The sequence below is a fragment of the Zophobas morio genome, unplaced genomic scaffold (genome assembly GCF_036711695.1).
Source record: "Zophobas morio isolate AGI-343-1 ecotype UQ-CSIRO unplaced genomic scaffold, CSIRO_AGI_Zmor_V1 ptg000021l, whole genome shotgun sequence".
In the NCBI taxonomy this organism is placed as follows: Eukaryota; Metazoa; Arthropoda; class Insecta; order Coleoptera; family Tenebrionidae; genus Zophobas; species Zophobas morio.
The window spans coordinates 9,074,725-9,097,485 of record NW_026972126.1 but is presented as its reverse complement, the minus strand read 5'-3'; the positions used below and the strand labels follow the sequence as shown (position 1 = coordinate 9,097,485).

At 34.4% G+C, this 22,761-nt stretch overlaps 3 protein-coding genes and 1 long non-coding RNA gene across 6 annotated transcripts; 1 reads left to right on the top strand and 3 right to left on the bottom strand.

Annotated features, from left to right (window-relative positions):
• Positions 1–124: 124 nt before the first annotated feature.
• On the bottom strand, positions 125–2,879 carry LOC135132552 (cytochrome P450 9e2-like). The gene is made up of 5 exons (XM_064060679.1): positions 2,728–2,879; positions 2,192–2,675; positions 1,635–2,130; positions 1,124–1,580; positions 125–1,074 (listed from the first exon to the last, which is right to left on the bottom strand). The coding sequence occupies exons 2-5, from the start codon at positions 2,389–2,391 to the stop codon at positions 641–643; spliced, it is 1,587 nt and encodes a 528-aa protein (XP_063916749.1). The 5' UTR covers positions 2,392–2,675; positions 2,728–2,879; the 3' UTR covers positions 125–640.
• On the top strand, positions 2,610–20,525 carry LOC135132554 (uncharacterized). Its single transcript, XR_010281046.1, has 3 exons — positions 2,610–2,755; positions 2,875–3,063; positions 19,824–20,525. It is a non-coding gene; the product is annotated as an uncharacterized LOC135132554 (long non-coding RNA).
• LOC135132304 (cytochrome P450 9e2-like) lies at positions 14,216–18,118 on the bottom strand. Of its 2 annotated transcripts, XM_064060354.1 has the most exons (5): positions 18,048–18,098; positions 17,534–17,921; positions 16,496–16,991; positions 15,986–16,442; positions 14,216–15,937 (listed from the first exon to the last, which is right to left on the bottom strand). In XM_064060354.1, exons 2-5 carry the CDS (start codon positions 17,731–17,733, stop codon positions 15,501–15,503), a joined length of 1,590 nt encoding a protein of 529 aa, XP_063916424.1. In that variant the 5' UTR covers positions 17,734–17,921; positions 18,048–18,098; the 3' UTR covers positions 14,216–15,500. The 2 variants fall into 2 exon arrangements, with proteins under 2 accessions (XP_063916424.1, XP_063916423.1); XM_064060353.1 differs by having other exon boundaries at positions 17,534–18,118.
• LOC135132547 (cytochrome P450 9e2-like) lies at positions 19,718–22,761 on the bottom strand. Of its 2 annotated transcripts, none has more exons than XR_010281044.1 (5): positions 22,369–22,744; positions 21,818–22,313; positions 21,308–21,764; positions 20,178–21,256; positions 19,718–20,123 (listed from the first exon to the last, which is right to left on the bottom strand). XR_010281044.1 is itself a non-coding variant. In XM_064060675.1 (5 exons), the coding sequence occupies exons 2-5, from the start codon at positions 22,566–22,568 to the stop codon at positions 20,820–20,822; spliced, it is 1,590 nt and encodes a 529-aa protein (XP_063916745.1). In that variant the 5' UTR covers positions 22,569–22,594; positions 22,658–22,761; the 3' UTR covers positions 19,718–20,819. The 2 variants fall into 2 exon arrangements, 1 of the variants encoding a protein (XP_063916745.1); XM_064060675.1 differs by having other exon boundaries at positions 19,718–21,256; positions 22,369–22,594; positions 22,658–22,761.

Here is a 22,761-nt window from a genome sequence, read left to right as displayed (position 1 = left end):
TACCATTATGCTGAGTCAGTTGAAGTAAGTCAGTGAGTATGGAGGGAATTTACTTATGATTCGTCGGATGAATCCTAACGTATCGATCTTAGAATAAGTAAGGAAAAAATCCTAAGAGCTCCTTTTAAATAATTACATTATGTACTGATGTGAGTACTATGACTCAAATTTATTACTGACTAGTATACAGTGTTAAATATATATATATACCTAATAGGTATAGTATTCTCAATGCTAATTCGGTTTTATGCAAGTACCCCATTGTGTAAAAGTTAACTTCCTTAACAATAGATTACTACTGCGGGCATGGTTAAATCTTAATTTATGACTAACCCATCACCCACAGTAGTAATATATTGTTAAGAAAGTTAACTTTTAGACATCGTATAACCGAATTAGTTTCAGCATTTAAGTAATCACATTATATTCACGAAGCACTCATATATATGATTATATAATATAGGTACTTAATATAAAAAATATATCAATTAAATTCTTTTGTTTTATGATGCTACAGATTTGAAATAGTAGACACCTACCTACTGTTAATTCATATTGACATAACTATATCCTTTACATGTACAATAAAGCCTTTTAATCTCATAAAATAACATTTACGCAGGTATAAATGTTTTAGTTACTATCCACGTCGCTGAAGTGCAAACCAAAAACCTTTTTCAGCTGCCATATTTATAGATTTTCTATTAAAACGAATTGGAATTTGTGTTTTTTCAACTGGAATTATTTTAAAATTGGACAGAATGTAGTAGAAAAGAAGCTTAGTTTCCATTAAAGCAAATCTCGAAGCAATACAGTTTCTCGGTCCCAGTCCAAAAGGAAAGAATGTATAAGGCATAATTTTACTTTTGTTCTCGTCACTGAAGCGTTCAGGGTCGAACCGTTCTGGTTCTGGATAGTATTGTGGATCTCTGTGAATTCCATACACTGGTAGCAATATCATAGTACCTTTGTCTAAATGAAGTGGTTTTTCTTCGGATGTTTTTGGTTCGATCGTATAGGGTTTAGTGCAGATTCTGTCAGTAGCTACAGCATTTGGCCATTTTCTCAAGGTCTCTGTAAATTATGAACTTAAAAAAAAACATATTACAGTAATTGTACTAACCTGATACCACCATATCCAAGTATTTCATTGTGATTAATGCTTCGTAGGTAACTTTCCCATTACACTGTTTTGTAGTGGCGTCTACTTCGCTCCTAAGCTTGTCTTGTACATCTTGATTGACACCTAATTCGTACGACATAAAGCACATTAGTGCAGATACAGATTCGAAGCCAGCAATGAAGAATACAAAACCCTGAGCTGTAATATCTTCATCTGTTATTTCCCTCTTCCTCAACGTTTGATTTCTGCCAATTTCTGATTCTTTTACCGTAGCAAAACCGGTATCTGGTATAATATTGTTTTCGTCGTCGTTTTGCTTATTTTTCCTTGCTTCAAGCAATAAACCAATCATGTCGGTTCGTTTGACACCATGTTTTTCTCTGTTTTCAATATTTTCTTTAATTATTGTCCTAAAATATCTATTTATTTTATCAGAAAACAGTTTCACTTTGAAAAACTAAAAATCAGAGTTTTCATTAAAAACAAACGATTCAAAATTATACTTACTTACTTTAAGTACTTTAGGCACTAGGATGTAACCCATAAACACCAGAATTGTTCGTATATTTGTAAAATCAGTAGCTGACTTACCCATTGCATAAAACTCGTTATTGGGTTCTTTCAGAGAGTCGCATTCAAACCCAAACACGGTGTTAGCAATAACGTCATTTGCAAATTTTGTAATAACGTCTCTCATTTCTACTTCAATTACTTCTTTATCATTTTGCAGGAAATAGTTTACAAATTGTTCTGCGTTTTGTGACATTAAAGAAAACATATACTTCATTTTGCTGCTGGTAAAAGACGGACTAAGAGTGGATCTCATCTCTTTCCACTTCATACCAGTAAGTGCGGCTAAATTTTTGCCAAGGAGAGGGTCCGCATGCGAATCTGCAACACTCATGTGGTCCATAAAATGGTCAAAATCTTTTACTGTGATTTGTTTTATCAGTTCTAGATCTCTTAATAGAAGAACGGGTCGAAGGAACTGGTATACGCCGATGTACCTATTTTTTTTTTTTAGAATATATATTATTTTTTATTTTTATATCGCATGTAAGTACTTACCTTAGATCTTGGCCAGAACTGTACAATGCTTGTGTCATTTCAGGAAGTGATAGTTTTCGGAAAAGTAAGGGCCATATGTCGCCAAAAATAAAAACTGGTTTTAATTGTGGGACCCCTTTTCTGATCCAGTAACTGTGGGGCCGGCTTAATATCCAATAACCAAGTACTGTTAGTACCGCAGCAACAACAAACATCCACATTTTTCATGAAGTTTTATGAAAGCATACCAAAACCACAAATTTTATACTTTGTTCTCACGAAGTTACGCATCCAGAGCGAACGAATCTCAAATCGATCTGTTTATCCAATGCTATTCTCGGTGAAGCTTAGTAATTGTATTGGAAATTTTATTATCATATCTGACAACACAGTGTGCGCAGCAGCTAACACATGTAATGCTCGCGACAACAAAATTTATTTAAACAAATGTTTACAGCGTTTTATCCCAGATTCTGAAAAAATTGTTCCATTCACTCATCAGTGTCTAGAATTACATAAGTACGTGGTAATAGTTCTCGTTATGTGGAAAATCTTACCCGAATGCCTTTAATCTTTGAGTCAGAGGTAAATCTTACAATAATAAAAGTAACTCTTGATCGATTTGCATGTTAATTATGTTCTTAGATAATGTCTTTGTTTTTACACGCAATTCCATTGGTATAACTTTCTCTACATCATTCTAGCCGCAGATGTTTGTGCTCTGGAGTCAACGGCAACACCAAGTGTGGATGGCAACTCCGTAATCCAATAACTTGGATACGACGATAGACAGATCTCATTCCAATCTTCCTCCCATCCTCAGCAAATCAGTTACCTGCAACCTGCCTGATAGTGGAAAAATGGTTCCGAAGAGCTAATTGTCTTAAGTGGAGGTAATTTCCCATGTATGGTGTACAATCAGGTTTTCCTGTTCATTAGAGCACCAGAGCCACCTCGCAAGTTGTCCGTAGATGGAAATTTGACATGTTTTGTCTAGATTTGTGTGCAGTGAATACGTGTTGAACACAAGTGTCCATTGTTAACTTGTTGAGTCAATTTTATCGTGTTGTTTAAGAGTTTTGTTCCCTGAAACAGTTGAAAAAAAATTGCTAACTGGCACCAGTAAGTATTTATTTTACTTGAAGCTTTTGTTAGAGTGTTAGATCACATAGTTATGCACGTCTTTGTTTGTCCGGTACCTATGTGTACCAGTAGATCACATGTGTGGTATAAATATATACCAATAGTATCTAAACACTGAATGAGAGTTTCTTTATGTAGAATTTCTTCTTACAGAAATGGACAGAAAACGACCATTAACTCAAACAGACTAGAAAAATTAGTTGAAAAATCGTTTTCAGAGTCTGGAGGTTGTGATAATTTATATGAACTTTCGAATTCCTCAAATAATGAAAACAATTCAGAAGATCATACTGCAGATACAAGCAGCGAATTTGAATCTGAGTGATCACATGAAGAATCTACAGATAACAGCAACATAAACGAAGACGAAGTGGTAAATAATACTTCTACCAGCAACATCAGGAATTATGCTAGTTTCATTCACTGGTTGAAACCAAATCATCATCATGACGCTCATCCTAAAAAATAAAATTTCTGATAAACGCCCATGTGGATTTTCTTGGGATATATATACATAAAAATTTGACAACTTTACACGAGGAGTATGCTCTAGCCTACAAGTGATGCACAACATTTTATCTGCGACTGCTTAGTTAAGACACAAAACTATTAAAAATTCAAATTTGGGATCAAAGTGTACTAAACTTTTTTAAACCATAGTGACTAGTTGCATGTTTTAACGACACATAATTTTACGTTTTTCGTGAGACGAATTTTATGAGTGACTCGGAGATATAGAAGAAGCTGCCACCAGTGAAAAAACTTATGTGAAATGGTATAACGAGGAAAAAGTGTAAAATGTAACAAGTTAGAAGGTTCTGCTGCCGTACTTCGACAATCTGTCGAAAAAGTACAAATGTTCCAGTGTTTGGTCTTTCTATTCGATGCTAAAAGCTACCATACGAAAAACAAAGTTGACATAAGCAAATGCAAGAAGTTGGTTGCATCTTCAAAAAGACAGTCACAAGGATACAGACCCAAGAAGTCAAAAATATTTACGAAATATTTGGTACTACGTCCTCAACATACCAAAGATGAAAGATTTTTTTGCTGTACACAGGAAAGGTTTTTATATAATACAACCTGCAGGCATAAATGCGTTTAGGAGTATCCCAAAAAACATCACTACAGTTTTGAGTTTATCAAATCCTAAAGAGTACACTGGGTATTGCTTCAGACGGTCTTTCCATGCTTGCAGACTTTGGAGCAGATCTCTTAGAAACCGTAAAACGCCATGGATTTTATTCATTGATACATTAAAAGAAAAAAAAAAAAAAATGTAACGTCTAAAATTGCAGGAGAAATTTTGGCAAGTACCTAGTTCTTGTACGAACAAAACACGGCACAGCTAACCACATTAGGTAGCTGGTATCAACATATCCGATTGAAAAAACATTATTATTAATGTTTATAGTAACCCTAATACACAAGTGTTTTATTGTTTGTAATTTATATAATTAAAGTGTTCCATTTCTATATTTATAAATTTATTCTTGAAGATCTAAATGAAGTATAATGAATTGCATTACATTACTAGTGAAATAATATTGAAGATTACATAATTGAAATAGCCGTCATAATAAGTGATCATGTAGGTCGCAGATTATTATATTGAAGGAGCGTTCGATAAAACGACCTTCAAAAGCCTATGCTAATCCTATACTAGCCTTACAAGAGCACGCGTGAACCCCATCCTGAGTAGGTGGGTGACTGCTATGCTGAGGAACAGGGAACTGATTAATCTAGGTGGCACTGAGATCGAGGCTGTTGTAGACAAGGGATGTCCCCAGGAAAGGTATTTCTCCTATAATATGGGCCACTGTCGTTGACACGATTTTGGCTACCAGGAAAAAACACAGACACATTAGTTGAAACTGCAATAACAATAGTCGAGGATTGGTGTAGCAGACATGCCTTCTCGGTAAATGGACAAAAGACGAAATTAATCTTGTTCACTAGGAGAAGGAAAATTGGCACACTACAGATGCCAAAAATATTTAACACAACGCTTCAACTTTCGGATGAAGTCAAATACCTGGGAGTTGTAGTGAACTAGCGACTGAACTGGAAGAAGCATGTAGATGATAAAGTGGAAAAAGCACGGTCGGTTCTTTGGCAATGTCGTAGAGTGGTGGGAAGGTCTTGGGTTTTAAACCCCAAGATCGCCCTCTGGATCTACATGGTAATAGTCAGGCCGATGCTGTGCTACGGAGCTTTAGTTTGGTGACCCAGAGTCAAACAAAAAACAACAGCCCTGCAAATTGAACACGTTCAGAGAATGGCGTGTCTTAGTGTTACAGGAGCAATGAGAACCACTCTCACAGCGACTCTGGAGACACTTTTTTGCTTAGCACCTTTTAAGCTCTTCATAGAGGAAGTGGCGATGAGGACGTCTCTAGCACTTCACTCACTGGGTGTATGGAACATAACGAAGCACACTCATACCTTGACGGAGGCGTTCAACAGAGAGTAACTATGACTCTCTTATATACGACGACCTTCGGGTAGAAGTCAAGAACATTCTCCATCTTCCAATGTCGACCATCAATGGCTTGATATATGCCAGGAAAAGAGACGGAGGACTAGGTTTTCCCAGATTAGAGACAATAGCGACGGCCTCTAGCCTTAAGTCGGGGCTAAGATTTTTTAATAGTTCTGACCCTGCCATTAGAGCTCTTGCATCAGATAATGGACTAGAACCGAGGTTAAGGAAGCTGGCCCGGTCCATCAGATTGGAATGGCCCCTCCCTGATACGAAGACCATAGACCGCTGGAAGCAGAGGAGGAAACAGCAGGAGCTCTCAAACTGGGGAGATAGCCAAACCCAAGGGAAAGCGGTGCACTCGCTTGCCAACGATCCTATTGGGAACGGCTGGTTGTATGACCCTACACTGCCATGTGCCCCACGAAAGTGGCATTGAATAGAGCAGTCCCCAGGCAAGATCTGCTGTGTAGAAAATGCAAATTATTGCCTGAAACGTTGGCCCACGTAACAGGGCAATGCAGCTACACGAAGGCAGAAAGAATAAGAAGACATAATGAGATACTGAATCTGGTGATGGATAAAGTCAGTCAAAGAGATCCGTGTGCGGTACTAGTCAAAGAGCCGTCCCTTACAGATAGGGGGGAAGTTCTCAAACCGGACCTGGTGGTCAAATCCGGGAAAAGGGTCCTTGTGTTCGATGTAACAGTCCGCCATGAGAATGGGAACTACTTAGAAAACGGCAGGCAGGAAAAAGTAAACAAATACTCGCGACTACTACCACAGGTGAAAGAAAGATTTGGTGCATCCGAAGAAGCCGTAGTACCAGTAGTGGTGGGCACTCGGGAGGGGGCATGCCCAAAGTTACGATTGAAGACCTTAAACAATTAGGAATCAAAGATAAGTCATCAGTGCTAACCCTGTCATTGACAGCCCTCAGGTCGTCGATCGAGATCTTCCACAATTTTATGGAATATACGTTAGGGGGAGGTCTGCCCCGTAGGGGACCTTCTGGATGATGCATTCCTAGAAGGTCACCTCATTTTAATTTGTCTGTATCGTCCTCTGTGCATACTCTACTGTCATGTGTTAAGTGTTTTTTAATCATTGATTTTATTCTAATTTCAACCGGTTGGGGGGTGCCTATACACACACCTCAACTAATTGTCCTTTATTTTCAAACGTCATATAACTTATATGACGCTCTTACCGGGGTTTAAGTGTCATTTCTATGACAGCGTATAAGTACTACTTATACTCCGCCTGCGAATAAATACAACATTTATACTCCGCCGGAGTGAAAATCATAGCGGTTGTCAACCATAGTAACCAGAGCTGTTCAGTACTTCAAGTAAAAGTACTTGAAGTAATACTTCAAGTACTTTAAGTACTTCAAGTACTTTACTTGAAGTACTTTTATATTTAGGTACTTGGTACTTGGTACTTGGAGTATTTCTAAAATGTACTTGAGTTTAGTACTTGATTTTGCCAAGTACTTTCCTCCAAGTACTTCACTCAGTATTTTAAATACTCTTGAATTACTTGAAGTATGAAAGTGGAAATTTCAAATACTTTAGTCTCTATTTTACGAAGTTTTCACACCTCAAAATAGGGTCTGTTAAATACTTGAAGTTATTAATTCAATTATTTGATTAGATGTATTTTTATAGTAAAATCGTGTTTGTTTCCTGTGAGATTATATTTTGATCTGTGATTGTGGATATCTTATCCACAATATGACGTACATTTCATAGGTACTTGCATAATGCCGATAGATAGGTAGGTAAGAAAATTAATGTCATAAATATGTCATTTGAGAGTGGATGACGACAACAGAAGGGTCGGAGATCTGTGTAAAATTTTCAGCGATGTAAAGTTGTAAATATATGAATTTTGTCTTTTTTGTATTTTGGTCTGGAATTTAACTTTGCGGGTAGTTTTTCAGTACCTTCCCGGTACCCCAAAGGGAATCGGGTTTGTTGACGTACCTGCTAAAGTGCAAGGTCGGATTTGAAAATATTTGAGAAATGATTCAGTACTCGTTCAAAAAGATATTTATTCTTTCATTAGTTTCTTAACCCCGCCGTGTATTTGTCAGTAAGAAGCCTGGTCAGGGCGGAGAACTCGGCAGGGGATTATCCCTTTTATTATAATAGCAATAGCTGGTGGCAGGTACAGACTTTCATATTCGCCTCTTCCTCCTAGAATTTAAACACAATTTTATGTTAAATATTTTGCAGTTTAATTTTCTTTATCATGTTAGACACTCGTTTTTTACCAAATTTTCTTTTTTTGTTTATACATGGTTCAGCCATATAAACTTAGTTTGTTATTACTACTTATATTTTCTCACATTACAGTTTCAAATAATCTGTTAAATTGTATGAATTATTTGAACACCAACAATTTAAAAAGACGTAATACAGAAAAACAATAATTTTAAAAGTCACACTAATTAGTGTCATTTATTTTTCCTGTGCGGATTTTATTTATTACCGTACAACAATTTTACGTATTACATTGCATCGCTTATTACATAAACCCAATATTGTTCAAAATGAAATATGTTTTGTGAAACTCGGCTCGTAGTACCAATGTTTTTTGTAATACAGTTGATACGACCATGATTGTATGGTTTTGATGAGTACCGAATTGTACTTTGATATTGCTCGAAGGACCTTTGTTTTGTTGTGTGCGAAATAATAGACAACGTTCGGTTTCGATGTTTAAATACAGGACGGTTACAGAAGTACATTTGTATTTACAATATCAGGTAAAGATACCCAAAAGGGTCAGTGGCCGCTTCCGTAAATGGAATAAAATACATATTCACATGTAAAAAAATACAAAGTTAATGAAATTCGCGATTAGTTAGTATAATTGCCTAGATAAATACACCCCTACGAAATATTTTAACAATAATAAATTTAGTACATATTTACCTGAATTTTCGCAAAAGCCGTTGTTAGGCATTCCCTGAAGTCATTGTAGTTATCAGTTACTAATGCCATCTTCTTTGGGTTTTCAGGTAAAAATAAAAAATAAGCCAATCGAAAATGTAAAGGAAAATTCTGAAAGTATTGTGGCATTAGAGGAACAAAATTTTGTATAAATGGACGGAACAGCATTACGAACCTATTATTTGTGATTTGTCAGTGTAAAGTTACATACTTAGTTAGACAAACATTGTAGTGATTAGTGTTTACTATTTAGTCACTGTAGTATTTAGGTTAATTTAATAATTGTTAGAATAGTAAATACGTAAGTGGTAGACAGATATATTCAGGAATATGGGGCATTCATTCCAAGAAAATTCTCACCATTTTTGGTAACCGCAAAAGTAAAAAACGACTAATTACTTTGATCACCTTGATATTTTTCAAGAGTTATAGTTTTCGCTGAAAATGGACTCTCGTTTTAGGCATTTTATTTTTTATTTAAAAAATTCATACGTTTTTTTTGAAAATGCAACACAGTGACTTAAACATTTTTATGTCACGAGCATGTATATGCATCGCACTGCTCTTAAAATTTTTTTCTGAAAAATTTCAGTTTCACAAATCCGGCCCTGTGCACTTTCACAATGGGTAATTATTAAGGGTGCTGTAAACTACCCACAAACTTAAACACGGAACCGGTTCATAAAATTCATATCTTTTTAACACAACTTTATTAAAAAATCAGAACGTTTTGGTGGTGAACCAAAATTCAAAATATTAAAAAAAGGCAACAGAAGCCTGAGAAAATACCATACAGCGCCGATGTTTTTGTTATAAATTAATAGTAAGCATACATAAGCAACGCCGTCATGTATTTTATTTTAAATTTTAAATTAGAAATAGACGTTAATTTTGTCGAAGGCATTGTGTCAACAGAAAGATGTAAAAGTATTTCAAAAGAATATTGTTTATAAAGAACATAGTATTATTAATAAGTGAACTACCATTCTGCATTTAAGTTGATGCTTATGCAATTTTTTATGTGGCGAAATATGTATTATTGTATACTTAAATTCTGAGTATTAAAATATTCAGTTCTAAAATATTTATATTAAGCTTTTTTAAAAAAACAGGAAAAGTTATCTAGTTCTACAGTATTTCAAATAATTAGAAAGTACTTGGAGCATTTTCAGTACTTCAAGTATTTGTAAGTACTTGAAGTATACCTCCAGTACTTCAAGTACTCGTAAGTACTTGAAGTAATGTACTTGGCTTGTACTTCAAGTACATCTGAAAAGTACTTGATACTTGAAATACTCTTGCTGAAAGTAAGTACTTGGTACTTTACTTGAACACTATTTCAAGTAGTACTTTGTACTTGGTACTTCAAGTACTTTCTTTGAGTACTTTGAACAGCTCTGATAGTAACCATGGTACGAGCCCTAACAACTAAATGTTCGGACAAACTAACCGGAGCGTTCAAAAACCACTCTTTATGAATTAATTTTTAATTTTTATTATCAAATCACATAAAAATAGGAAGCTAAGATTTCAAAGAATAGCTTTTAATAAAAAAGTTGAATGTTTTACTTTACATAGCATTTTAATTCAACTATGACTGTGGATTTTTCAGAAAAAGTGAATACACTTTGGCAACTAATTATTCGGACAAATAAATAAAAAAATTAATTTTCACTAAGTAGACGGTGTGAATTGTTTGATTGTTAATAAATATCATTCTCCTCTTCCTGCTTTACCTAACTGTGTTGTAAGATCCATAGAAAAATATATATATTCTTTAACAAAATGGTTCGTGGACGTGAAGGTAAAAAAATTCGGGAAATTAGTGAAGAACTGAATTTAGCAAAGTCCACTGTAGCGGATATAATCTCACATTATCGCGAAACTGGTGGACTAGACGTTAAAGGAAAAAGTTCAGGAAGACCGAAATTAGTTTCAGAAAGAAGTCAAAGGCTCCTTGTAAAACTTTGTAAAAAAAATCGAAGAAACACATTGCGGGACATAACAGCACAATGGACGGATGAAATAGGGCATAAGCTGTCACGAGAATGTTGTAGGAAATGGATTCACAAGTCAGGATTAAGTTTTTATAAGGTAATTTTTAAGTTTTTGGTTTACATTTGTTCCACCGTGCCGTTACAGGCCAAAGAAAAACCTTTAATAACGGCAAATCAAAAGAAAAATAGGTACAACTGGGCAAAGTCTAAGCTGGCATGGACCATGGAAGATTGGTCAAAGGTCATTTTTAGTGACGAGTCAAAATTTGATGTGTGCGTGGGAGATTTGCGGAGGAGAGTGATAAGATCAAAAAGTGAAGCGTTCAATAAAGACTGTTTAAAACGAACTGTAAAGTTTCCTAGAGGAATAATGGTGTGGGGATGCATGTCAGCTAAAGGGTTGGGGAATTATGAATTGGTGGAAACGACTATTAACGTCATGAAATAGCAACAAATTTTAGAAAACAGTTTGTTGCCGTCTGTTGAAAAACTGTATCCGGACAACGATTATATTTTTCAACAGGACGGTGCATCATGTCATACCGCAAAAAGTACTAAGAAATGGTTTGGGGATCATGATATAAGAGTCCTTTCATGGCCTGAGAACAGCCCTGACTTAAATGTCATTGAGACACTTTGGCACGACATAAAATCCGTTTTGCGCAACAACCCCCAACGAACACTCTTAGGTTTAAAAGCAAAAATCGACGAAGTTTGGGCAAGTTTTATTCCTGAATAATGCAGAAGTCTTGTAAGTACTATGCCTTCAAGGATACGCGCAATAATCAAAGCAAAATGAGATGTTACACCATACTAAGTAAAAAAAAATACTCATGTCCGAATATTTAGTTGCCAAGTTTATTCGTTCATACCAGCTTCTTGTTGTGTTATAATTTTGTTAAGTTAATAATATTACAATTTTTGTTGAGAATATTGCATTAAAGATACCTACTTATATATTACTCTAGTTTTGTTTTTGTAAAATACATTTTTTTTCATTAAATTACATTTTTTTGTATAAAAGAATACGTGTCCGAACATTTAGTTGTTAGGGCTCGTAAGTGAAATCAAGGCAATTCCTTAATGAAGCAAGAAGATAGGAAATAATCACTTCAAAAGAAGATTCATCGTTTGAAAATAAAATATTGTATTTCATTCGGAGTGTAAGTGACTTCATGTGACTCGTATGGACTTAATTCGCCTCGCTATCGCTCGGCGTTTAATCGTCCATACTCGCCACATAAAGTATCACTTAAACTCCTAATAAAATAATAGATATTTATTCTATTTTAGAACCATAATCTTATTTATAAGCACCCAAATGCGGGCTTAAATTGGCCTTTTTAGCACAAATCTGTCAAAAATTGCTAAGCAACAATTGATTGTTCATTTACACTAATCAATTAATTATTCAAACAGGCTTCGATATTCAACGTTTTTCTTAAGTTGGAAAAATAATATTTTATCAAATCATTACCTGACCGACTTCAAATTCTTCTAAACTTTCGTTTGAATAAAGGTTTTCCGCTTCTTTAATTTACATTTTGAAAAACGAATTATCAAATAATCAACGTGGTATCCATAACAACATCAAAATAATAGCCAGCTATGTATTAAAATTCGCATCGGCACAATTCACACAGTCTTGCCGAAAATATTCAATATTTCGTTAAAAATAGTTTAGAAACTAAAATAGAATAAAACGTTGTATGTACCACGTGCATAATTGTCGATTGTGGCACTCGGGAAATTAAAAGCCCTCCTTCGTCGGGCTTTAAACATTCCCTCGTGCCACAATCTCCTTGATTATGCCCTTAATACATAAATAACTATTATGTCGATGGTGCCAAAACAGATAGTGATTCAGGAGCCGGCATCTACTCGGAACAACTGAACGAACAAAATACGTATGTCTGTCTTACAAACGGGACTGGTGGTAATAATGCTGAGAACTGGAGTAATTGCTGAACGTGAAATTTTAGCATAAAAAAGGGATCAACCTCGGAATGAGAGATAATAAGCTGAATTTTTGTATATACCTTAATTTTGGCGTTCTAAAAGTTGTCTCAAAAGTCTCATAAAATCTCGTGTCTGCGTCGTAAGTTATTCAAGGTCAAAAGTCAAGAAAAACAGTTTTTTTGCGATTATCTCGGTTTCTATTGCTCCAATGATGTTAACATTTATTATCATACTTGTAGAACACAAAATTTGGGACAAATTTTATTTGAAACATTTTTTCATGCGCTCAATCGTTTTTGAGATAGAGGGCACGTATTAAAATAAACATTGTGACGTATAATTTTTTAAAGATTTTCGTAAAATTGAATTTTACCAAAGCAGGAATGAGCCCGTCCATTGTTTTATGATAGTTTCTATCGTTATTTTTTTTATTTAAAAAATTGTTACAACCATCCAAGAACCCCGATGGGATTGCTTTTTAGATCAGTATCGTGCATCCAGCGACGAATGGACGAACCATTTTGATAGATTCATGTTTCATCCAAATACACGAAATTCAAATTTTCACAAGAATTTTGAAACTGTAAATATGTTCTCAAAAAAGTAATTTTGGCTGCAACGACATGTTTTTGTTCACATAGAATTTTGCGACCATTTACTCCCCTGTGTTTATAACCCATTGACTTAAGAATTTTGTATAATGTGGTTCGCCCCCCTTCAAATTTCAACTGCTCCCTAGTATATGCCAAAGAGTATCTACAATGAAATATTCGTTTTTTTTTCATTAAGTTGCCAAATTTGTCGTTGCAGGTCTTTCCGAAACATATAATTTGTAAATAAATCCGTTGGTTTTCCCTTGCCAGATAGTGATGTTTTTACATTTTGGTCCCCTGTTGATAAAATTTTCGCCACAATTTTTAAAATATTTTAAAACGTATTTTTACGTTACAGAAAATATGTTCGAGACTCTCATAGTTACTTCTTCGAAAGAAAGATCGGGCCTGTCTTTTCGAAACTGCAAAAAAGATGTTTTTATTGCAATTTTTTGTTGCAGTAAAATTATTTTCGGCATTTTCTTTTTAAATAATGTCGCAATGATCTGTGAATCTGTCACAATGATAAATTATCTATGCTGAGAAAATTAAAACATTTGTTTGTTTGATTAAAAAATTGCGTCTAATAATTCTGATCTAATAAATGAAGTAGAAAAGTGGCAATCCAGCTCAAAGCAAATGTCAATCAGACTACTGACAGACAAAAAACTAAATCATCAAATCAGTTTATCCAACTTAAAGAAAAAATATCAAAGCCTACTTTACTATATAAAGATCGTGGATGGATAATACTTCAAAATGACTTAATACCACTAGAAAATAGTGTCACAAAACCAAATCAAACAACGGTCTCGAAGGGGTTAAGCAAAATATATCAACCCTTTCACATTTTTTCAGATTTATTGAATAAAATAACAAAAATAGACAGGCAGCGGAATCATTAAAAAAAAGATGCAAAACATATTTTATTTCTGATTTACCGCTACAAACGATTACAAAAGTTCTACTAAAATTAGCTTGACTTCATGATTCAGCTATAACAAGTAGTTTTAACAATTTTAGGTAACCAAGGTTAGTTGCGCAGTGATTCCTTTGTTCATCTTTCACCTTCATTTTTAGAAAGATCTACGTCTAAGTAACATTAAATATCACAAACAATTGTAGCCACGTTATATGTGCTACATACCTACATAAAATATTATTACAAAATTACAAAATGTGTACAGATATTAGAAAAAGGAAAGAAAAAATGTATCGTCAGGTAAATCTTAACGTCAAGGATCCTTTGGCAATCATTATTATATTAATTGTTATGTAAATGCTATTAACTATAAGATGAGTCAGCTAAAAAGGGACATCTCGAAAAACTTTTTTATTAATGAGCCAATCGTAATGGAATTTAGTTTATAAATAACGATGAATGAGTATGTATATGTATACATCACTTCATTAACATGAAATAATAGAGAGAATATCCAAATTTTTAGTTTACTGTAAAATTGAGCAAAAATAGTCTGTTTATTCCTTCTGATTCGTTTTATTTACTTTTGTAAAATTATATTTTCTTATGACTTTTTTCATTCTTTTTTTTTTTACTTTTTTGAACAACCCAGTCCAACTTTTTACCAAATTTTACGTAAAGTTGCAGCACCGAGCAACGAATATTAAATAGTGAAGCTAATAAAACTAAAAAGCTACAAAATCTTAAAAACCAATAGTATTCCTGCAATATACCTTTTCACGAGGACTATTATTCTCCGTTTGCAAATTTAATATAATTACTTTTGGCTAATAAATAAAAAAGTTATTTGAGATGTCCCTTTCATCTGACTTACCCTGTACTCTCATCGTGGGTAGTAATAATACTAATAATACATATGATATTATTAAAATATATCAAATAGTAAATAAGTAGTTACAGGAACATATTAAAGCTTTCTGTTACAGACTTAAAATGAAATTTGTCAACTAATCGTGCATTGTTCTAGTTATTAACTACGACAAAAATAGCGTATCAAAATTTGTAAGTAAGTCATGATTCAGATTTTATTCACTCTCCATTTACGAAGCATTCTTAATCTATATAGGTAGATGTAAAATATAATAAATGCAATTTTTCTGTTTTATAATATTACATACACCTGCTTACTGTTAATTTAGGTTAAGAGTAATATAATTTTTTGACATCATACAATGACGTACATTTTTTGACATAAAAATAATGAAATGTTTCAGTTACTTTACGCGACGTTGAAGTCCTAGCCAAAAACCTTTCTCAGATGCCATATTTATGGCTTTCTTACTAAAGCGAATCGGAATTTGTGTTTTCTCAGTTGCAATTATTTCAAAATTTGACAAAATGTTGTAAAAGAGAAGCTTAACTTCCATTAAAGCAAATCTCGAGCCAATGCAATTTCGTGGTCCCGATCCAAAAGGAAAGAATGTATACGGTTTGATTTTCTTTTTGTTCTCGTCACTGAAGCGTTCGGGATCGAATCGTTCTGGCTCTGGATAGTACTGTGGATCTCGTTGAATCCCATACACTGGTATAAATACCATATCACCTTTGTTTAAATGAACTGGTTTCTCATCTGGCGTTTTTGGCTCGATCGTGTAAGATTTAGTGCAGATTCTGTCAGTGGCTATGGCATTTGGCCATTTTCTCAAGGTTTCTATAAATCATAGATTAAGAAAAATAGATTAGTAATAATAATACCGACCTGATACGACCATGTCCATATATTTCATCGTAGTTAAAGCTTCATACGTAATTTGTTCACTACATTTTTCGTTCGTGGCGTCTACTTCGTTCCTAAGCTTCTCTTGTATTTCTTGGTTGACTGCTAATTCGTAAGCTATAAAGCAACTAAGTGAAGAAACAGTTTCAAATCCAGCAAAGAAGAATACGAAAGCCTGGGCAGTAATATCTTCGTCTGTTAATTCACACTTTCTCAGCTTTTGATTTTTACCAATTTCTGACTCCTCAACTGTAGCAAAACCAGTATCCGGTAAGTCACCGTGGTCGTCATCGTTGTGTTTATTTTTTCTAGCTTCAAGTAACAATTCAATCATATCAGATCGTTTGACACCGTGTTTTTCTCTGCTTTCAATATTCTCTTTGATTATTCGTTCAAAAAAGCTCGTCATTTTTTTAGGGAAGAAACCCACTTTAAAAAACTGTAAATAAATTAGATGCTTAACAAAATTTCTCAAGTCAAAATTGATCTTACTTTTAGTAGTTTGGGCAGTACGATGTTCCCCATAAACACCAAAACTGTCCGTAAATTTGTGAAATCCGTAGCAACTTTTCCCAGGGTATAAAACTCGTTATGTGTTTCTTTGAGGGAGTCACATTCAAACCCAAACACAGTACTAGCTATAACGTCATTTGCAAACCGTGAAGTAACGTCTTTCATTTCCACCTCAATTACATCTTCATTTTTTTGAAGGAAATGATTTACAAATTGTTCTCCATTTTGCGACATTAATGAGAACATGTATTTCATTTTGTTGCTAGTAAAACTTGGACTAAGAGTGGATCTCATCTCCCTCCACTGCATCCCACGAAGAGCAAATAAATTTTTGCCAAAAAGAGGGTCGGCTTCTGGATCTATGAAACCAACATGATCCAAAAAATGTTCAAAATCTTTTACTGTAATTTGTTTGATGAGTTCTGGATCTCTTAACATAAGGGCTGGTCGAAGAAATTGGTATATGCCAAAATACCTAGTTTAATACATATTTTAATAGTATATTATTAGCCAAGCTTGCAAAGCCAAGCATTCTAGACCGAGCGCAAATTAGAACCCGAGACGCGCAGCGTCGAGGGTTCTGAAGCGCGAGGTCTAGAAGTGGCTTTGCAACCGTGGTTAATATACTATTTTTTTCACTAGTAGAAACCATAAGACAATAAATTGAAAAAATGAACGTTCAATTTTTTGACGCAACATGATTTCGTTTTGATTTCTAATCAAACTTAATCTAAATCTTCAACACAAAGAAAACCGTTTATACTTGTCGCTGAATTAATCATTTTATCTTATGCCGTCTACCAACTACCATGCGTATGCTCAAGTAATGTTAGTAACACACAGTTATTCATTTTTTAAGAAATAATCACATCAAGCATTTCGTACATAACCTCAATTTTTCTTTTTAAACCCGTGGTCGCAAAAGTTGAATTTGCTACCTCTAAATGAGTTGACATTTGCATGCTTCATGGCTGCTAGTGAAAAAAAAATATTTTTATAAAATTCAGCTGTACTTACCTTAGATCTTTGCCCGAGTTGTACATTCTTTGTACAAGTTCAGGAGATGATAGTTTACGAACAATTAAAGGCCAGAAGTTTCCGAAGATGAACGTTGGTTTTAATTGTGGTACACCTTTCCTAGTCCAGTGGTTTTGACGTCGGTTGAGTATCAAGTAGCCAAATACCATTAGCACCCCAGTGACAATAAATATCCACATTTTAAAAAAAATTGTAACACCATCCAAAACAAAAACCAGAGTTTTTATATTTTATGTTCACCAAACAACGCACTGTGTCGTACAATATCAATTTAGGTAATTATTAGTGAGTGTGTTGTCCTTGATAGATTACTGATCGTGTTGTATATTTAAAAGCGAATGGATCCGACGCGACGTTGCATGCCAACCTAACAAACACAACTCCAATGACTTAAAATTTATTTATGCTAATATATGCAAATACAGCAGTTAATTAAGCAGCGCGTATTTTTGAACGTTTCAGATATTTTACGTTATTTTTAGACGACGCTTACGTGATGTGATTTTCGAGCTACACTGAAGAAAACGTGTGAAACTTCATTACAATCATCAATGCACACGAGACTACACTAATCAATAATGATTAATTTATCCACTTTAGTCTATTTTATCAACGATAACTGATCGTTCTCGACTTTTAAATAAACCAAAAATAATTCATCAAGACTATTACATCGAGAACCGAGTTCCCCATTACATAAATCACTCACAACAAGTAAATAGTCACAATAATGTCATTGGGAAGACACTTCGCTGTGAGAAGAGTGTCCCAGAATAAATGTGCAACTTCAAGTCGTAGAACACATAAATGCTAACACAAAATCCCCTTTCCCTATTCGAATTCACGATGATATTTACTTAACCGATAATTTTTAAAGCGAATCAATGTTTAAAATTTAATCTTGAATACTGCAATTTGTTATTTCAAAAATCTCGAATGAATGAAAGGTTATTACAGTTGAATAATAATTTAAGAAAAACCATCCAGCGCTTTGGACATATCACAATTAAAATATTTGAGTCTGAATAACTGAATCTCTAACACGTGTTTTCAATTTCCATAACAATATCACATAACATGAAATACAGAAATGTATTTCAGACACCACCTCCTCTTTTCCCAATTCGGTCATTTCTCAAGATTGTTAAGTAGTCCTTAAGCGAAACCAGAGAGTCTGCTATTGAAGAGGTCAACCACGTTTCGGTTAACAAAATTATGGATGGTTTGTACTCGTATGTATCGACAGAAGCACAAAAATCATCTTACTTTGCCATTAAGGATGCTATATATAATACTGGGTGAACAAAATAATGGTAAGAGAAATCATTCTTAGTTGTCGAGTCGAAAACCATCATTTAATATAAATTTGAGATGGAAGTACCATTTAAATTTTACTAGGTGCCGGTTCGTTATGCAGTAAACTAGGGTCAATGGTCATTTCATACGTGCCATCAGTCTCATTTCCATCGATTGTATTGTTTTCGCTTAAATTTTTGTTAGTCTCGCAGGCTTTTTTAATCCTCCTTTGAACTTTACACCTATTTTTTATACTTTTATGCTCCACGATCGGGTAAACATTATACATAAGAAGAAGGACACCGTCAATATCGTCAATATATTTACGTATTAAACCTAAAATGTCTTTTTCGCCATTATTATTATGGGTATTAATTTAAAATATTCGAAAAAGAAAATGTTCTAGTAGTGGAAAAAATTCTGTAGAAAAGAAAAACGGCTTTTACGAATATTCCTGCTTTAAAGATTAAACACTTAAGATTTTAATCAATAACATACCTTTTCTTTAACTTAATGCATCATAAAAATTGCAAGAATTTTTCACAACCATACCCTATCAAACAATTCAACATCATTTCCTCTTATTTTTTCAAATAATTATCAAAAAGTTATATGTACTACCACAACGGTTGCAATATAAACTTGACTCTCACCGCAGAGCCGCAAACATTAAAAAAAAATTATTTCTGTAACAAGCAAAGCATAAATCGTAAGTGAAAATGAAAATATGGTTCGCTATCATTGGGGTAAGTGTCAAACAAGTTTCTAATATACATAGATAGGTATATGACAAGTTATTATATCTCAACAAATGTAGGGAAGGGTGGGCCAAAGTGAGATATCACCGTATGGTGCAATATCTATAGATTGTAGTGGAAAACAGTATTTTTATTTAGTCATAGTTGTCAGTGTGAACGCTGTTGTGCATTAATGCATATATTGTACATGGGAGCTAACAATTTTTCCGTTTCAGTTTTTGGCCTTTTGCCACGCCAAAAACCTTATGGACTACAGCGCGGCTCTATCCAAAACTTGTGAAAAACCCAAAAATTGCCCTACTTATGGACTTTTTTGCGACAGTTGCAGTAGTTTAGCGGCATGTATCCAAGATGACGACACTTACACAAAACAGAACACGAAAACTTGTGAACTACGGAGAAAAATGTATCAAGAATAAGTGCACTACTGCACAGGATCCCTTTTGCGATGGTATCGCAGATTTGCCTTTTCCATGTCTGTTTGACATTGTGGGTATTTTTCCGGATCCTCTTTACTGCAACAAGTTTGTTCTCTATGCGTCCAAACCAAAGACACGCTGAAAGCTTACCCGAGTCAGTGCGAACAAGGACTTGGCTACAACATTGGTATTGGACTTTGCGACATTGTTCTGCAAAATGGTGTATGCCCGCAGGACGAATATCCTATTCCATCGTGCACAGAACTTGGTGAGAGTGAACCTTTGGAGGATAAGCCGCAGGAGTATTTCATATGCAAAGAGTATGGTCGTTCAAAAGATGTTATGTATCTATTTATTGATGTTTGTTCTAAAGCTAAAACTTATGACAGCTACATATGCTCTTAAGCTTAGAAAACATGTTGTTTGATGATTAATCTGAGAGACATATTTGCTTTATTGTGACATTTATTGCAATAAAACTTATGTGAATTTGAACAATCTTCTTAAAAACCGAAAATCTTAAAAAATTCTCGGTTGATACTTAACTTACAAAATTTTATATAGATGCCTAATAATATCCAACAGACTAACACTGGGGGCATTTTACTTTGATATATCTAGCCGACTATTAATTTATGAACTCCGATACGTCTTGCAAAACTACAAAATTTTACAAGATTTTGAATTTCATTATTGTCATACTTAGTCTTGATACAAACACTTTCCTTGTAGAATATTGTTTCACGCTGGTTGTTTCTTGTGATAGAACATTGTCTATATATACTCACAATTTTAATTTACGCGGCGTTGAAGGCCCAACCAAAAACCTTTCTCAGCAGACATAGTTATAGCCTTTCTATTAAAACGAAGGGGGATTTGCGTTTTCTCAACTGGAATGATTTCAAAATTAGACAGAGTGTAGTAAAAAAGAAGCTTAGTCTCCAATAAGGCAAATCTCGAACCAATGCAGTTCCTCGGTCCTAATCCAAATGGAAAAAATGTGTACGGTGTAATTTTACTTTTGTTCTCGTCACTGAAGCGTTCGGGATCGAACCGTTCTGGTTCTGGATAGTATTGTGGATCTCTATGTATTCCATAAACTGGTAGCATTATCACAGTACCTTGATCTAAATGAACTGGTTTCTCATCTGCTATTTTTGGTTTAAGGGTATAGGGTTTAGTGCACATTCTATCAGTACCTACAGTAGTTGGCCATTTTCTTAAGGTCTCTGTAAATTATGATTTAAGAAAAATAGACTAATGATAATGATAACAGTAACCTGATACTACCATATCCATATACTTCATTGTGGTCAGTGCTTCATACGTAATTTTTCCACCACACTTTTTTTTAGTGGCGTCTACTTCGTTCCTAAGTTTCTCTTGTACGCCTTGATTGACACCTAATTCGTAACACATAAAACACATTAAGGTAGAAACAGTTTCGAATCCAGCAATAAAGAATACAAAAGCCTGAGCAGTAATGTCTTCATCTGTTATTTCACACTTCCTCAACTTTTCGTTTTTACCAATATCTGATTCTTCTACCGTAGCAAAACCAGTATCCGGTAAAGGAGTGTGATCATCGTCGTTGTGTTTGTTTCTTCTGGCTTCAAGTAATAAACCAATCATATCAGGTCGTTTGGAACCGTATTTTTCTCTGCTTTCAATATTTTCTTTAATTATTGTTGTAAAATATTTATTTATTTTATCAGAAAACATCGTGATTTTGAAGAACTAGAAACCAAATTTTTTGTTTCAAAAACTAAATCCTTGGTAGGTGCACTTACTTTAAGTAGCTTGGGCGCTAAGAAGTAACCCATGAATACCAGAATTGTTCGTAGATTTGTAAAATCAGTAGTTGCCCTTCCCATTGTATAAAACTCGTTGTTGGGTTCTTTCAAGGAATCGCATTCAAAACCAAACACAGTGCTAGCAATAACGTCATTTGTAAATCTTGAAATAACATCTTTCATTTCTACCTCAATTACTACTTTATCTTTTTGCAAGAAATAGTTTACAAACTGGTTTGCGTTTAGTGACATTAAGGAAAACATATACTTCATTTTGCGGCTGGTAAAAGACGGACTGAGGGTGCATCTCATCTCTCTCCATTGAATACCAGTAAGTAAAGCTAAATTTTTACCAAGGAGAGGATCGGTATCTGAATCTAGAAGAGTCATATGGTCCAGAAAATGGTCAAAATCTTTTACTGTGATTTGTTTGATGAGTTCTGGATCTCTCAAAAGAAGAACGGGCTGAAGGAACTGGTATATGCCCACGTACCTGTTTTTATTTGAATAAATAATAATTTTAATTTTAAAATGTAAGTTGTACTTGCCTTAAATTTTGACCAGAGTTATACATTGCTTGTGTCATTTCAGGGGCGGATAGTTTGCGCGAAAATAAAGGCCAGAAATCTCCAAAGATAAAAATTGGTTTTAATTGGGTTACTCCCTTTTTTATCCAGTAACTATGGGATCGGCTAAACCTCCAGTAACCAAGTACCATTAGTACCGCGGCAACAATAAACATCCACATTTTTCAAAGACTTACGTTACACCGCACTAGAACCACAAATTTTATTTTTACAAGATCACGCATCCGAATGGTGCGAATCCCAAATTGACCTGTTATTCAATGCTGTCCTTGATGAAGTTTGATAATTGTGTCAGAAATTTAGAAGTGAACGAACACCATATCTAACGCAATGCATTGTTGGTAGCTAACATAC

Excerpts from the sequence above, each read along its gene's own strand:
- LOC135132304 (XM_064060353.1), bottom strand. The coding sequence starts at position 17,733 with ATGTGGATATTTATTGTCACTGGGGTGCTAATGGTATTTGGCTACTTG. Across the intron at positions 16,992-17,533 it reads AACTCGGGCAAAGATCTAAG|GTATTTTGGCATATACCAAT; the intron begins GTAAGTACAGCT and ends GTATTAAACTAG. Across the intron at positions 15,938-15,985 it reads TATGGACATGGTCGTATCAG|AAACCTTGAGAAAATGGCCA; the intron begins GTCGGTATTATT and ends TATGATTTATAG.
- LOC135132547 (XM_064060675.1), bottom strand. The coding sequence starts at position 22,568 with ATGTGGATGTTTATTGTTGCCGCGGTACTAATGGTACTTGGTTACTGG. Across the intron at positions 22,314-22,368 it reads AACTCTGGTCAAAATTTAAG|GTACGTGGGCATATACCAGT; the intron begins GCAAGTACAACT and ends AAATAAAAACAG. Across the intron at positions 21,257-21,307 it reads TATGGATATGGTAGTATCAG|AGACCTTAAGAAAATGGCCA; the intron begins GTTACTGTTATC and ends CATAATTTACAG.
- LOC135132552 (XM_064060679.1), bottom strand. The coding sequence starts at position 2,391 with ATGTGGATGTTTGTTGTTGCTGCGGTACTAACAGTACTTGGTTATTGG. Across the intron at positions 2,131-2,191 it reads AGTTCTGGCCAAGATCTAAG|GTACATCGGCGTATACCAGT; the intron begins GTAAGTACTTAC and ends AAAAAAAAATAG. Across the intron at positions 1,075-1,123 it reads CTTGGATATGGTGGTATCAG|AGACCTTGAGAAAATGGCCA; the intron begins GTTAGTACAATT and ends CATAATTTACAG.